This window comes from Balaenoptera ricei, chromosome 4 (assembly GCF_028023285.1).
Source record: "Balaenoptera ricei isolate mBalRic1 chromosome 4, mBalRic1.hap2, whole genome shotgun sequence".
NCBI lineage: Eukaryota > Metazoa > Chordata > Mammalia > Artiodactyla > Balaenopteridae > Balaenoptera > Balaenoptera ricei.
The window spans coordinates 113053063-113071112 of NC_082642.1; the positions used below are offsets into that span (position 1 = coordinate 113053063).

At 35.4% G+C, this 18050-nt stretch overlaps 1 protein-coding gene across 31 annotated transcripts in view; it reads left to right on the plus strand.

Moving 5' to 3' along the window:
* Nucleotides 1-18050, plus strand: part of ABI3BP (ABI family member 3 binding protein) — a 272912-nt gene that overhangs the window by 49698 nt on the left and 205164 nt on the right. For all 31 annotated transcript variants that reach the window (XR_009502949.1, XR_009502948.1, XM_059921278.1 and 28 more), the window contains exon 2: nucleotides 12835-13014. Coding sequence is in view for 29 of the 31 variants with exons in the window: in XM_059921278.1 (XP_059777261.1) it covers nucleotides 12835-13014 (180 nt within the window). In the remaining 2 variants the exon portion in view is untranslated. The remainder of the gene's footprint in view (nucleotides 1-12834; nucleotides 13015-18050) is intronic.

Here is an 18050-nt window from a genome sequence, read left to right on the forward strand (position 1 = left end):
AAACAATTCATGAAGATTCCAAATGTCTAAACAGTGATGGCAGGTGAAACCATTTGTTCCAGCTCCATCTTATGTTTTTATTTGTGAGACTTTGCAGAAATGAATGAATGCCAGAAATATGTAAGAAGTTTTGTTACTGTTTGATGGTGTTTTACAAGATGGCAAAATTTTCATTTTTATGAAAAGTATTTCTAATTTGCTCCCTCAAGCAATGTTTTAACAAGAGCTATATAATCTCATATATGAGGGATTTCTTATAGTGCTGGTAGAAGTTATGCATCTTCTGCTTTGTCCTATAAAGAAGCACTTTGATTAAATTCGACTTCTACTTGGTCAGTAGAATTTACTCTGTGCCATATTGGAGTTATTGAGAAACAAAAAGAATAAGAAATATTGGTCCTTTTGGAAAAATTGACCAAAGAGAGTGATATTAATCAGAATGACAGCTTTTCTGTTTTTTGATACATGATCATTTTGAGATTGTCAGGACAAGCAATTAGTTTTTCCTTATGACACATGTTTAAATTTAACTAGTTTCTTCTAGTGAAAATCACTCTTGGACATAAGAAAGTCAATATTTTCAAAAGTGGCTCACTTGGCCTGGTGTTCCATTAGCTGGGAGTGACAGGGAAAGATATCAGAGAACTTGAGTATCAGTGACCACTGCTTAGCCTTCCAGTGGAAATGAAATCATTATATAGTTTTGTCTGACTTTACCATTAAACCTTTATTTAAGTCTTATGATTAGGTGTCTATTGTAAATAGGAGAGTTTATAAATAGTTTTGTTTACCTGGTAAATAGCATAATGTAAATACCTAGAAAGAAAAAATATGTATATATATAAATTCACTTGTTCTCAGAGAAATTTGTATTACAATATAATCAATATTTTAAAAAATCAATCAATCAAGAGAGGTTCATACTTTGTGAAGACATCGGAAGATATAAAAATGTTAGTTTTAATAATTATCTGGATACTACTCAGTGAAAATAACAACAGCAAAAACTACTGATGCACAAAACAGAACTGATAAATCTCCAAAACATTATGTTGAGTGCAAGAAGCCTTACATGGAAGAGTACATATTGTAGGATTCTATTTAACTGAAGTCTAGAACAGGGAGAACAAATTTATGACAGTAAAATAGAATAATAGTTGTTTCTAGGCAGATGGGCTGGGAATGGGCTGACAAGAAATGTGAGGAAACCTTCTGGGTTGACGGTAATATTCTAAGTCTTGATACAGGTTTGGGTTACATATACATATGGCATTTGGAAAGAATCAGCAATGTATAGTTAAGATTTATGTATTTAATTTATATGTAAATTTTATCTCCAAAGAAAAATGTAAATATTGAACTCTAGTTAATGATACGCATACTGAAGTGTTTAGGAGGAAGAATAGTGAAGTGCAATTTACTTTGAAATTCATTGAAAACTTAGATGGATGGATGGATGAAAGGATGGAGAGATGGATAAATATGTGGTAAAACAAGTACAGTATGATGTTGATCATTGACTCTTGGTGGTGGCTCTAGGGATGTGCACTGCACAATTCTTACAACTTTTCTTATGTTTGAAATTTTTTATCATAGAAGCAAAGATGAGTTAACATTTTAAGTCTCTAAATATTGGTCAGATTTAAAGACATGTAATTGATGCTAGAAGTCAGAGAAATGTTCCTAACATTTAAAAACGATTTACCTTTTGTATCTCCAGAAATTATAATCCCAGAAAACTGTAATTCACAGAGTTTTTTCAAAGACCAAAATATATATAAAATTCTCATGACAGGACATTTAACATGGTGGGTGAGGTCCTTTTTCCTCCATACTGTATTGCATATCTGTAAATCTCTTTCAAAAGACATTGGGCCCATTAATTTTAATTTTGATGCACTGAGTTTGCAAAGAGTAATGGTTCCCAAACTTGAGTATGCATCTGAATTACCCAAACAGCTTGTTGAGATACAGGTTACTGCCCTACCCCCAAGTTTCTGATTCAAGAGGTCTGGAGTGGGGTCTGAGAGTCTGTACTCATAACAAGTTCCCAGGTGATCCTGATGCTCTAACTGGGGGACTCCTCTTTAAGAACCCTGGCATGGAACCTATCCCTTTTTCCATCAGGAGGACCTATTGTTATCATGCCTTACTTTAAATAGCAAGAACATGTAAGCAAATCACCTCCAGGATTTTCATGAAATCAAGCACAAAAAGAACGAAAAGAAAGGACTGAGTTTTGTTAAGTCCCTTAGCCTTTTCTTCTTTTTCTTTTACATGTATTAAAAACTAATAATTACTAAGAATCTACCAGTTGTCTAAAGCAGTACAGAAAAAGTATTACAAAACAGATTTTGATATCTACTTTCCTACCTGAATTTGGCAAATCCTCATGGCATAAAAACTATTTTGGTGACCAGTTTAATAAAACCAAAGGGACACATTTGTTATATATCCTCTTGTTCCACCCCTTCCATCAGATCTAGAGCCCCTCTACTGTAGCTGCATTGAACAAATTGTTCTAATCATGCTGCACTGAAATAGTTGACTTATTTATGTGCTTAATTTACTAGAATGCACAATCTTTGTGATCAGATAGGTCATATTTGAATTGGTATCACTAATGCCTAGTACCTTGTTGTAAGTGAATGGATACAATGAAAAGCAGATGAGTAAAAATACTAATTCCCCAAATTCCCCAAAGCAAATATAGATTTTATTTAGACTTTGTAGTTGTTTGAAGTGAACCACATTAGTGCCTCCCTTCCCTTATAGCAAATACATGGTCATTGATTGCATGTAGTTGCCCCTCCTACCTACCCCCGGTGGAAAAAAATCAAACAAAAAAACCCCAGCATGCTTCAGACTTTAAAGACTAATTTTGGGAGAATTAGATCAAGGAAGTGTGTGCAAGTGACAACTGTATATGTCTCAGGATAAGATTTCTCCTTAAGGATGAGAGGCTATTGATTTAGAAGGTAGTCTATGAAAAGTAATTTTCCTGCTGGGCTATTGGTTGGGTTATAAAGTAGTTAATGAAGTTTTTGCTCCTTTAGTAAAACTGTTAGCCCTGCCAAGTGGTGCTGAAATATCAACATTGGCAGGTTCAGTCTAATTCAGTCATCCAAAGTCACCAGACGGTGAAGTATTGGCCTGAGGAATCAGAGCATTGGGAATTCTTACCAAGGTGGAAACTGTGGTTGAAACCGTGGTTGTTTTAGCTGAAATGGAACTCACTTACACAAACAGCTGGGCAAATAGATATAAAGTGCCCCATTAGGAAGAAAACATTTTCCCCCTCAGATTTTTGGCAAAATGGCAGTTCTTTCTGAATTCAATAGCAAAACATCCTCTGTGTAGCTGATGACAATAATGTCCTAATAAAAAGTTAACTAGTTGACTGCTGGGGTGGGGGTGGGGGTGTTAGCTCTATGGGAATCGTTCGGGTGTGGCTTCTGAGAGGAGCTCTCCAGGTAAGCTGGACTTTTTATTTCCTGAACTCTGAGAGCACATGTTGCCTGTGGGCACATGTCCTCCAGCTGGCAGTCTCACCTCGGGGCACAGGAAAGGGAACAGCCTGCTCTGCTGGAGCTGGAGCAGAGATCACGGGGCGCTCTGCTGTGAGCTTCTTGCTGACATTGATCCTGTATGTGTGAAGTCAAATTGTGAGTTTATTTAAAGCCCCCCAGTCCCTGGCTTTGGCAGCTGTCCATGTGGCTTATGGCACTTTAACCACAACTTTTTTCCTATACTTTTTAAAAAATGCCATCTTTCCTTAGATTTATAAAAATCTTGCTTTATATATATCTAAATTATTTTAATCAGGATTTTTTCTTATATTTTCAGATATTTTCTTACATATTCTTAAAAGGTATTTCTTATATACTTTCTTTTTTATTGAAGTATAATTGATATATAACATGTAAGTTATAGGTGTACAATATAGTGATTCACAATTTTTAAATGTTATACTCCATTTATAGTTATTATAAAATATTTGCTATATTCCCCATGTTGCACAATATATCCTTGTAGATTATTTTATACCTAATAGTTTGTACCTCTCAATCCTCTGCCCCTATATTTCCCCTTCCTTCTTCCCTCTCCCCACTGGTAACTACTAATTTGTTCTCTATATCTGTGAGTCTGCTTCTTTTTTTGTCATATTCACTAGTTTGTTGTATTTTTTAGATTCCATGTGTAAGTGATATCTTACAGTATTTGTCTTTGTCTGACTTATTTCACTTAGCATAATGCCCTCCAAGTCCACCCATGTTGCTGCAAATGGCAAAATTTAATTCTTTTATTATGGCTGAGTAATATTCCATTGTATGTATATACCACATCTTTATCCATTCACCTGTTGCTGGACACTTAGATTGCTTCCATACATATATTCTTATATTGTAAAAAACACAAGAAGGGAGGCCTTCTGTTCACCTCTAAAGCTGTGTGCTATTAATTTATCATTTCCTGAATGCCCAGAATCTCTTTTCCTCTATTGTTCTTATTTAGATCCCTGATTCATCATCTGAGTTGTATATATTTGGTGAAGTAATTTCACTTGTAAGTTAGGGAGCACAATGTCGAAAGTGTTTGTAGGTCCCTATCTTCCTTATGCCAGGCAACCCACCACCCAAAGCCCCGCATTACCAGTGACAGCAGAATCAGAAGGCAGGGAAGATAGAAATCAAAGGCATGAAGTAAGAAAGCCGGGGTGGGTGGGTGGGAGCAGTTTGAGACCTATGGGAAGAGATTAGAGAATTTCAAGATGGCTACATTTACCAAATTGCCCATTTTTGTAAATAGCAATTATTTATGCATCATCTTTGTGAATGTGGCTGCTATATAGGGCCGTAAATAAAAGATGGTTTGAACGGTGCCATTCAGACTTTTGCAATGCACAACTTAAACAACTGTCATTGACATCCCTGTTTCTGGAAGACATGTTGTAGAGCTGCTCCGTGTTTACTGCACACTAGCTCTTTGCAAGTTCTCAAAAATTCTTTACTGGACCTTGGTGAAGAGTTGGGAAGAGAGTGATAGAGAATCTATGGGGTTTTGAGGAAGAATTCCAATCTGGAGATACAGAGAGCCAGGATACCATGAGATATATGGGGTTAATAGTAAGAATATAACAACTTGAAATTTTAAAAGGATTTGTCTAGTATAATTCTATGAGTGCTTTTAATTATAACTCTGAATACACGCACCCCCACCACCACCATCATCACCAAAGCAATTTAATTCCTTCCACCTATCTTGTCTGGCATGCCATCATGCGCTGCAGAATGGGCCCGGACTTCCCTTTTCTTTGAAACCATCTTGCACAGACTTTCCTTCTGATGGAAGGTTATTCAAGCATCTTGCCATTACAGCACTTGTAGAAGTAGTTTTTATAATACCCAATATTATTTGATTAATAGCGATATTTAATCTTCATTCTCCTTAAAATATTTAACTGAAGGTGCCATGCTTTTCTTGCTGTGGAAAATTTCTAGTCATGTCACTGGCTTTCAGGTGTTTGTTATTGGTAAGAAAAGCCATGTCATAAACTACAGACTATACATTTCTACTGAATGATCAGGAACAACTGAAGACACCTGTCTAATTGCCTTGGCCACTCCCTTTACCTTATGGCTGTCACAGAAAAATTAATGTAATTCCATATGGTTTTCTTTCTCCTTCTAACATCTTTCCTTGGATCATGGTACCAGGACAGGTAGAGTCATGTAAGCACACTGTTATATGATACCTTTTTCACTCCCTAAGAATTAAAACAAATGTTAAATTATTGCCAAGTCCCATGTTAAAATTATGGTTTGTATAACTTAGCATTATGGTTCAGTTAAACACAATCTATGCCATCAAGCTGTGATTTTGGGGGGAACCTTTTGAATGTGTTATCAGACAGTAACTGCCCTGTTTAATACATAAACTTGAGATGTGACGTCTTGACAGTTCCTTAATTAGCTGCTCTGATCATGAAGGCATTGGAATGTTTCCACTTGCAAGCTAGCTGTCTGAGAAGAACACAGAATACATCTGAAACTTAGAATGTTCAGTTCTTGGAGCATAGTAATGCCTGAAAAGGACTTGCTGCTTTTATATATGTACCACTTGTTTAATGGTGAATAATAATATTAGGCACTATTAAAACTACTTTCACCAGCACTGTAATGGCAAGATGCTTGAATGTCCTCCCATCAGGAGAGTCTGTATAAGGTGATTACAGAGGTGAGGAAGATTTGGCTCATTCTACAGTGGCATTATGGCAAACCAGAGAGATTCAACCACATTGAAATGCTGTTCTGTTTTATTGCTGGGTCATATCCCATTGTATGGATAAGCCATAATTTTTTATCCATTCAACTGGTGATGGACATTTAGGTTCTTTCCATTTTGGTGCTGCTTTGAATATCTGCACACAAGCCTTTGCATAAACTTATATTTTCATTTTTCCTGAGTAAATACCTAGGAATGAAATTGATGGGTTATTTGGTAACTGACCAACAGTTTTCACCAGTGGTGAAACTTCATGAAACATTTAACATTCACACTCAAAATGTATGAGAGCTCCAGTTGCTCCAAATTCTGCATAACACTTGTTATTGACAGTCTTTTCATTCTTGCCATTCTTAATGTGTATGGTATCTCTCACTGTGGTTTTAACTTGCATTTCCCTGAAGACTAAGGATGTTGACCAGGAGTTGGTAAACTATGACTGGGTGGCCAAATCTAGCCAACTGCCTATTTTTATAAATATAGTTTAATTGGAACACAAACATGTCCATTGGTTTACATAATGTCTAATGTCTATAGCTGCTCTTGTACTACAGTGGCAGAGTTGAGTAGTTGTAGTAGAGAACATATGGTCTGCAAAGTCTAAAATATTTACTATTTGACCCCTTACAGAAAACATCTGACAACCCTCATGTCATCTTTTCATGTGCTTCTTGGTTATCATATATTTCCTTTAGTGAGGGATCTATTCAAGCCTTTTGCCCTTTATTCTTAAATTTTTTTTCTGTCTTATTGAGTAGAAAATATTCTTCTAAATATTCTGGATGCAAGCCTCTAATTGGTAAATGTACTGCAAATGTTTTCTGCCAACCTGCAGTTAGCCTTTTCTTTTTCTTATTAGTCCTTTTAAAGTTCAAAACTAAAATTCGATCAAGTCCAATTTATCATTTTTTAAAGCCTATGCTTCACATATCATATCTGAACTGATGGGAATTGATTTAATTATTTTGATGTCTTAGAAAATTTGATTTTGTATAACAAAATAAGTGACTGAACAAGTATACAGGTTGGCAGTGTAAATAGAATGTGTGTAAAAAAAGAGGAACATACTATGGGTTTATAGAAAAGAATAGGGTTTATTCTTTTAATCCTGAAACAATTGAGTCATTATTTTATTGACATCACTATAATAGCTATTCTTTTACTTAATATCTTATGGAAATAATTGCTAATCTGATTATTCTCAAACTTGCTATTTACTGTTTTACAACACTGAGAGCTTATAGGCTAAGGCATTTACAGCTACTACACTAATAGATATTTTTTACTTTTAGAAGAGAACTTTCGTGTTTTGCAGTTTTTCTCTTGAAGTGGTTTTATCAACTTGACCAACTTCATATCAGCAATTTAGACCACATTCTGAAATATTTTGGAAAGTGTTAAGATAAGCTTAAGAGAAATTAGACATGAAAGAATTCCTCCTACTAAACGGGTTGTGATGGGAACTCCTTTCTCACAGATCAGTGACTGGATGTCCATGGTAGTTTAGCTGGCTTAACTAAGTGCCTTGTGTTTGGGCTATGTTTCTTTACAGAATTTTATTGACACTGACCACAGGCACTCAGAATTCTGCGGTCAGCATTAAATGTCTGCTCAGCACCTGTATCTATAGCAATAGCAATAGCAACCTGACTCCTCTGGTTGATCCAGAGGGTTCTATGAACTTGTAGCGATCTACCTTTTGTCTGATTTTTCTCATCTCACTACCTTCCTCACTGTTTTTAATGCCACAGGGCATTTATTTTCTTTTAAAAATTAAATGGGGATTATTTCTAATTTTGTTTTGAAAGGGATTTTTTTCTTTTAAAATTTCACAACACCCTTTGAAATATTTATAGAGATACCCTAGGGTGTTGCAAACAGAGGATTAGAAACAACTGTCATAGATCCAAAGTTCTACTTTGCCAACATGCAATCTTTTTTTTCAGCCGTTCTAGTATTGCTTTCCTGAAATGCTCACATTCTTCGTTTTCTCTCACTCTTGATTAGTATAGGCTTTGTTTCTCATATAGGATGCAATAAAATATTCTTCCAGTACTCTTATTTCTCTGTACTCCTGGGCTTTCCTGGGTGATATATATGCCACTTTACTTATCAATGTTTTCCTAGTTAAGCTTGTATCATGTTGTACTTTTTTTTATTATCTCTATCTTAAGTCATTCACCTGAGGTCTTCGTGCTAACTGTTGAAAGATAACTGTTATTACATGACTAGTGTTCCAGGCCTTTAAGACAGAATTACTTGGAGTGAAGATAAATTTATCAAAGATGAAAAATTACTATAGGATGCACTGAGATATACCTTAAAATACTGGGGAAATTGTTTAAGAATGTAAAATTGAATACTAGTCCAAACATTCATTTGAAGGGACACTTGAGGAACTTATTCAGATGAAAAGGATAAAAAAATTGCTTAACCATTTTGCTGAGCTCTGAAAGTGTCAATGGGGTCATAACTGAGTGAGCAAAGGGATATTGAGGGAATCCATGCTGGGTGACAATGTGAGCATAGGTGTAGGGCCAGGGCCTCGTATGCATTGCAGAATATGAGAAGATTTATACTGGCCAAAGAGGAATGAGAGATGTTGAGAAGTAACAAATAGGTAACTAATAAGGACTTACTATATAGCACAGGGAACTCTAACTCTACTCAATACTCTGTAATGGCCTACATGGGAAAAATAATCTAAAATAGAGTGGATATATGTATATGTATAGCTGATTCACTTTCCGGTATACTAACACAATGTTGTAAATCAACTATTCTCCAATAAATTAAAAAAAAAAAAAAAAGACAGAATTCATGTGTAGCAAGATAATAAAGGGATTTGAGTTCCTAGATCCAGTAAGGCACTGGGATGAGAGTCTCAAAATACTATTAAATTTGTGATGCTGTTTTGAGAAAAGATTTGTTTGTGTGCTTTTTGCTTTCTCAGGATTTTTAAAAGTTTAGCTCTAGAGAGTAGTATGAATTGGAATTTTGGAGAAAGTAGGTCAGATAAATGCTAATTTATTCAAAAAGTTACATGATGTTGATGTATTTATTGACATAAATTATTAGCAAAACGGAGAAAGGGGCTTCCCTGGTGGCGCAGTGGTTGAGAATCTGCCTGCCAATGCAGGGGACACGGGTTCGAGCCCTGGTCTGGGAAGATCCCACATGCCGCGGAGCAACTAGGCCCGTGAGCCACAATTACTGAGCCTGCACGTCTGGAGTCTGTGCTCCGAAACAAGAAAGGCCGCGATAGTGAGAGGCCCGCGCACCGCGATGAAGAGTGGCCCCCACTTGCCATAACTAGAGAAAGCCCTCGCGCAGAAACGAAGACCAACACAGCCAAAAATAAATAAATAAATAAATAAATAAATAAATAAATAAATAAATAAGACTTTCTCTCTATTAAAAAAAAAAGGGGAGAAAGACTGGAGTCATGAAAATTCTGGGCAGAGGAAGCAAGAACACTTCCACTTTTGTTAGTCAGTAGTTCTGTTTACAACCTTCCTTTTTCTCAGTTGGTACAGCCATCCTTCCCACTTTCCAAGGCAGGGAGTAACATGGTACATCAGGTCACAGTCTGTGAGCAAAGGTCTAATGTGATGATGCTGTGACTCTTGGCTCTTAACCCAAAAAGAGTGCAGCCTAAGTTCATGAAGATTCCTAATCTCTTCTTCCCAACCAGGTGTTGGAAACAGGCCAGCTGTTTTTTGATTTATTGTGAGACCCGATAACCTTATAAGGTAGCAGAATATTAACCCTAGATTAACTGTAGGGTTAATCTACACACATAACTAAGAAGGGGAAAATTGGCTTGACCAAAATCTGTGTTATATATGTGAGATTATCTATCTATCTATCTATCTATCTATCTATCTATCTATCTGTCTGTCTATCTATGATTTTGATAAGGTGATTTTATATATATATATATATATAAAAACACCTTATCAAAATCTTATGAAGTTAGGACAAAACATTATCAGTTAGCATCATTTTCAGCATTACGGTATGGGGGTTAGCTACTCCTTACTCAGTTGGGTCATGACAAAGTTCTCAATAAAAATGAGAGCAGGAAGTCCAGCCTAGCGAGAACCTAAGATGCGGTTTGGACCCTGCACTTAACCTGCAGAGTGATAGAGGTGTGGCTGCCCTCAATTTAGTCATTTGTCCTATAAGAGAATTGGACTAGGTGAGCTGGGGATGAGTTTCCCTCAGACTTTTGGATAAGCTGCTCAGTGTCTCTGGGTTTTTTGCCACAAGTGTAGCAATAGCAGTCAGAAAACCAAGAAGTTATAGAAATTTTATCAAATTCTTGGGAAGTACAAAGTACTATGCACATACCTGGAAATAGTAGTACTGACTGCTAAAGTAAGACAGTGGTTCCCACAGCCTGGTCTCCAAGACGTGTTGTTTTTATTGCTTCAAAGGCCTAATGGAATCCTTCTATATTGGCTATATTGAGGTCGCCCAGGATGACTTTTGACTGGAATAGTATAAATTTAGAGTGATAGCTTTGGGAAACCCATGCTATTTAGAGGTCCTGACTGGTATATATACAATATAAGTCTTCGATTAATGAGAAATAGACTGAATTATTAAGTTAGTAAATACAGTCTTCCCAATAGGTAAAATATTTTTAAAATATGAATTCCCAGTGAAATAAAGAAAGAAAATAATTGAGGTCCACAATCTCTTATCTAAAACTCTCAGAGCCAGACTTGTTTTAGAATTCAGAAAATCTTTGGATTTTAGAAATGTACTAGGATGCCTAGACCATGTATTAAGTAACCTCTTCAGTGGGGTCTTGATCAGCACCCTTTAATTAAGCACATTTAATTCTAGGAATTAAGATTCCTATAATTAGAATCTAGAAAAATGGTACAGATGAACTTATTTGCAAAGCAGAAATAGAGTCACAGATGTAGAAAACAAACTTATGGTTACCAAGGGGAGAAGGGGTGGTGGGATGAATTGGGAGATTGGGACTGACATATGTACACTACTATGTATAAAATAGATAACTAATGAGAACCTACTGTATAGCACTGGGAACTCTACTCAATGCTCTGTGGTGAGCTAAATGGGAAGGGAATCTAAAAAGAGTGGAGATAGATAGATAGATAGATAGATAGATAGATAGATAGATAGATAACTCATTCACTTTGTTGTACAGCAGAAACTAACACAACATTTTAAAGCAACTATACTCCAATAAAAATTAATTTTAAAAAAATTCCTATAATTAAACATGTGAATAAGTCACACTGACTATTCAGTGAGATTAAAGAAAGACTAAGTGGCCTCATAACAGTTCAGATTGAGTTTTGTTGCCAAATTAGTTTGACATGAACTTACAAAAACCTAACAAAGCTTTTTTGCATTTCTAAACTGTGACTAACGGGCTTTGGATGGACCTGATGAAGTAACCAATTATCGAGCAATTACTGTGTACCAGCTTTAAGATATTGCCATTTGCACTAACCTTTGTAAACAACCTGTCAAAGTAGACATCGTTATCCATAATTTACAGATCAAGAAAGAAGAGGCTCAAGCACAGGTTAGTGAGCAGCCAGGGCACACTTATAAGTATATGGCAGAGCTGCAGTTTGAACCCAGCTCCTTCTGGCCCCAAAGACAAAAGACAGTGTTGTTTCCTCATTGCTTGGTCAAGACATTTGGTTAGTGTGATTGTCCATCCCTGTTGCCTTCATAGTTAAATAATAATAATAATAATAATAATAATAATAATAATAATAATGCCTTGAAAATATAGAGTTTCTCTGCTTACTCTGCAGTCTCTCTGGGGAAGTTCACCCAATAATCATTTATAAACTAAAGACACCCAGATGGATCTGGACCCCATTTGCGAGCATCACACTTAGATAGTCAACTTACTGTTGGATATTTCCAACAGTAAGTTGACTATCAGTGAGACAACAGTCAGTTGTCTCACTGACCCAGCGAACTCCAGATAGAACTAATCATCTTTCTTCTCAGCCCTGCTCCTTTTAGAATCCCTTATTCTACTATCTCAGTTACCCCTAAGCCAAACCCCACCCACTTCCCTCCCTTTCCAACTCTGTTAATCACTAAGCCCTGCGAGGATACTGCTGGAGACCAGCACTGAGGAGGCTGGGGGTTTTAAAGTGCAGTAATTCAATTTACCAATAAGAAATTTCAGATCCTTTCACCATTCCCAGATAGGATGTATAAAATGAAGGTTCTGACCAACTGTGGATAGCCAAGATAGCCTTAAATCCCATTTACCTGCTCAATAATAAACTACAAAATATTAAACCCTAAGATTTTACTTTGTATTCTAGACTGCTTTTGCTTTATACGTTATTAAGTCTGTTTTCTTTGATCTCAAAATTAGCTGTATTTTAGCTATTTCGGTGGGTGTGCTGTGATCTTGAGTAGCTAGATATCACGATTTCCAATAACAATGCCTCTAGCCAGTAACTTGGGCTCCAAATTTGTCTTGGGATGCTAAAGAGGTGAAGTAACAGCCACCTATATTTCCGTTCCCATCTTTAGGTAAAAGGCCAAACCTGAAGGTCCACATCAATACCACAAGTGACTCCATCCTCTTGAAGTTCCTGCGTCCAAATCCTAATGTAAAACTGGAAGGTTTTCTCCTGGGATATGGCAGCAACTTATCACCAAACCAGTACTTCCCTCTTCCTGCGGAAGGGAAATACACTGAGGCCGTGGTCGGTAAGATCTTTGGGTTTCAGGCATAGGAAGAAGAGGTAAAAGGTAATGGGTGTTATATGATACATAAATCTTGAAGCATCATTCTTTCTATACCCTCAGCCGAACCAAATGCCATAATTACAAAACATCTTCGTAATTGTTGTAACCCATAGCACAGTTTTTTACATTAAAAAATATGTAATGCATACCCTGCTTATACTGCAGAAATAATCAACTTCATTGCCATTATACCTACAATCCCTGACCACATAACTAAACTTGCACAGGGAAAAAACTAGCTAAAATACCTTAAATCTCTGTAACATAGCTTGTTAATGTGGATTAATTTTCCTACCTGCTATGTCTTTACTTTCTTCTGGTGGAAAATACCATCTACAGCTTTCTGGGTGTCTATTCATGCCAAGCTACCTTTAAAAAGAAAAGACAGTGTATTACATTTAAAAAATTTTAGGGTATTTCAGACAAAAAGATTAAAGTTTGTATTTGTGTTATGAAATTTTACATTTCTTTGAAAATATTTTTAATCACATTAAAATGTAATTTGAGGATGTAGGCACCTTCAAGCCTTCTCCAGAAAAATTATTTGCAAATAAAAGGTTTTTAAAGGATAACATTTTTTAAAAAAGGGATCATCTATTTAAAATGCTGTCAAAGGCTTCCTGAATAGCCTAAGATGAGATTTATATTTTGCTCCACTGCTAGGATTATTGCTAAACAGTCTTTTCATGAACTTCCGAAGTTTAATCCTATAACTTGAACTACTGTAGACCAGATCTGACATTCATGCATATATGTAGCAATGTTGAAGATGAATCTGTTTTGTCCTGCAGCCCTTTGTTCTCATAGAGAAGTCTCTGTTGTACTTTAAAATTAGGCAAGAGAGTAACATTATTAATTATAAATGTCTGGACTGAATTTTACATAAGATAAGCACTTTAAAGCAGACACATTACAGTTTGTAACCCCTCAAAAGTTGAGAATTAGGCACTTTGACAAATGTAACAACACTAACCTTGACCACATAAACCATAAGGAATTTGAAAATTTGCAAATATTTCCCCACCATATTCACCTTTCACTATAAAAAGTGACTGGAAGCTGTATACATACACCCAAACAAGCAGAAACAGATCTACTGCTCCTTTACTTATTGAGCATTAGAAGTAATATTTTACTTATGATAATTTTTTATCCTTGGTAATATAGACTGCAAATTTGGTCAGTAGGAAACATCCTTTCCCTATGACGTGGAAGGCATTCAATCTTAAAGTGATAGAAGTCAGATTGCTAGTGAGAAATATATGTAGAAAACTATAAAGAAAATTTCTAGCACAGATATATCAAGCTTTCACTAATTCAGTGATGAGGGATGATCAAATAGACTAGGTACCTTTTTATTTCTTTACAATTATTTTCATTCCTTAAAACTTTTTATTATGAAAAAATTCAAACATATAAGGAGAGGGAAACCTGTAATGACCCTCATGTCTCATCATGCAACTTAAATACATAGCACTGTTTTGCTAATCTCTTTCCATGTATTCTTCACACACGCTATTTTTAGGGGTATTTAAAAGCATAACTAGATATCATATTTGTAAAATTTATGAACACCTCAGTATGCATCTCTAATAGATAAGAAATAATTTTAATAATGCCTTGCTTTTATCACATTATAACAATAATCCCATAATATCTTTTTTATACCTAGTCCATATTTAAATTTCTCTGGTGATCTTTAAAAATGCCTTCTTAGAGTTGCTTCTTTTTTGAATCAGGATCCTACATGTTCTACATGTTAGGTTGGTTGTTATGTCTCATTAGTCTCTTATTCTATAACAGTCCTCTCTCCCTTCCCTTTTGAAATGTCATTGATTTGTTGGAGAAAGTGGATTATGCATCCTGGTCCACATTCTGTATTTAACTGACTGCTTCCATGTCTTTTTGAACTGACTCCTCTATCCCTGACTTTCCTGTGAAAGATATTTAGATTTGGAGGCTGTATTAGATTTGGGTTAAGCATTTGGGGGGAAAGAATACTTTATAGATGGTATGGTTTATTTCCTAACAACTCCCAAAGAGGTACATAATGGCTCGTGTCTTACTTAGTGATGTTAAAGCAGTTTGGTGTGTTTAGGTGGCCTTAGCCTGATCCCTCCATTATAAAATTCATCATCAAATTTTCACTTAATGGTTTTAGCATCTATCAATGCTCATTGCCCAGATGCATTATTTTATACAGAGGTTGTAAAATGGTAGTTTTACATTCTAGATAGACTCTAATTCTATCATTCCTTCTGCACTTTTTAGCTGAAATTCTACATGAAAGAATTTTATTTACTCTTTCACCTTTCTCATCTAGTGTTTTAGGAAAGACAGGATAAATTCTCATCGTAATAAATTGATGCCTAGAAATCTGCAGTGGTGACCAATGATATTGTTGTTTGTTTTATAATCAGTAAGAATGCATTGGTTATTCTGCATTGATTTTTAGATATTTAATGATTTTTAATCAATATATCACTTATCCATCCCTTATGATTCTTTTCATTGTCTAGCTTAAATATGGTTGGTTGTTTAACTCTGGTTCACTATTAAACTGTGAACTTTTTAAAGTCAAAGTTTATGTCTTATTTGGTTATTCATAGCAGGATGACCTACATTGTGTAGATAGGTAATAAATATTGTGGCATTGAATTGAACAGAGTCAAGTCTGTGTAGAATATTTAGGCTGGAGGAGGCCATGAGAGATTGTCTAGTCTAGGCCCTTGTCATCAGGCTAATATATATCTAAACCATCCTAGAACAGATCACTGTGTACCTTAAAGATCTCTAAGCACAAAGATTCCCAAACTTCTGGAAGGCTATTGCAAGCAACATTTTTAAAACTCTTACCTTATCCTTTAGATCAATGTGCTCTTTTTATTTATCTCCTTTCTCTTCTAGTATTCTGGTGGAAAAGGAAAAAACATTCCTCTTAGATATTTCCTTTTCCATCTTTCTTTATGCCAAGGAATCTGTGTGCTTCTACTTTTATTACTTCAAAATGGACTTGCATTTCCAAATTAAATGTTATTCTCTGGTTGCTTAAATTGATTATTTACAGTCTTTTTTAATGATTATGATTGTAGTAATGGCTCTTAAATGATTAAACAGCTGTGTATTAGTTTTTAATTGCCACTATAACAAATTACCACAAACTTGGCGGCTTAAAACATCACAAATTTATTATCTTACAGTTCTGTATGTCAGAAGCCCAATGTGGGTCTCTCTAGGCTAAAGTCAAGGTTGTAGGCAGGGCCGCATTCCTTTCTGGAGGCTCTGAGGGGAGAAACTGTTTCCCTGTTTTTCTGCAACTTCTAGAGGGGCCCACATTCCTCTTCTACTTTCAAATCTAAAAAATAATACAAATGAATATATATATATATAGTATATATATATATGTACACACAAAACAGAAAAAGACTCACAGATATAGAAAACAAACTAGTGGTTAACAAAGAGGAAAGGGAAGGGGGCAGGGGCAAGGGATTAAGAGATATGAACTACTATGTATAAAATAGAAAAGCAACAAAGATATATTGTACAGCACAGGAAATTATAGCCATTATTTTATAATAACTTTTAATGGAGTATAATCTGTAAGAATACTGAATCACTATGCTGTACGCCTGAAACTAATATAATGTAAATCAACTATACTTCAATTAAAAAAAATCCAACAACATTGGGTCAAACATTGCTCACACCACATCACTCTGATCTCTTCTGCCTTCCCTCTTCCACTTTTAAGGATCCTCGTGATTATATTGAGCCCACCTGGATAATCCAGGCTACTCTCCATATTTTAAGGTCAGTGGATCAACAATCTTAATTGTATCTGCAACCTTAATTCTCCTGTGTCATGTAACCTAAGATATTCACAGGTCCTGAAGATGAGGATGTGGGCAATCTTTGAGGGCTATTATTCTGCCTGGCACAGACTGTATGTTTGAAGTTTGTGTCTCTATTCTATTCCCTTTCTGCTACCAATTTACAGTATGGTCATTCTCAATTCTGTTCATCTGTAAAACAGTAATAAAGTCTATTTTTCACAGATGTGCTGTGGGCATGTTAGTGAATTCATGATCATAAAGTGATGAGTTGAAATCCCTTGGGTCCAAGTTGCAGGAGCAAAGAATTTTTATTTCTTTATGGAAAAAAAGCATCACTTATAGCCCCTCTTCTTACTTTATTCTGTAAGAGGATAGTAGTATTTCTTCAGTTGCACCAAACTATACCCAAATATTGTAACTTACTTTCGTTTTCGAAACAAATATTAAGTGTCACTTTGTTTGACTCATTCCACTTCTTGATGTGTTTAAAAGATCCCACCACTGAAATGAGAAGCTGTTGATCATTCAGAAATATTGAAGTTAATATTTAGTGATATGTGGACTGATACTCCTACTAAATAATCATTTATAAGCATTTCTACATTTATTTTAATATCTACTATCTATCTATCTAGTATTGACAGAGGTATTTTCAAAAGTCACTTGCTGGTCTTACATGTAAAAATAAAAAACATAAAATACTCCCTTTTGCTATTTTGGAAATTAAGATTCATATGAAACGTCTGTAAAACTTTTACTTCTGTAGAATCTAAGATTTTTGTAGATTAATTGGAGCAGTAGAAAAAGTAGTATTTTCCCAGGTGACTATTAATAACCATTAATGGCCTTGAGTCCTGCAATGATGTGCTAAAACATGATTCTTGTAAAATAGATCTGCTAGTTTCGCATATCCTTTTTTCCCACATCGTGAATGTTCTCATTTCTGGCTTACACATTCAATTTTTGCTTTGTTACTTTTATGTTCAGCTGTTGGTAATTTTGCAAACATCCAAAAAAGGGAAAAAATGAGAATTTTTTGACATTGAATCTTTATAGACTCATACTTTTTCTCTTGACCTCTGAAAACACTTTAATCAACGTCACCTGGGAAGGAAAAAGTTACATTCCATCAGTTTTGTAGAGCAAGTTAAGGAGTTATTT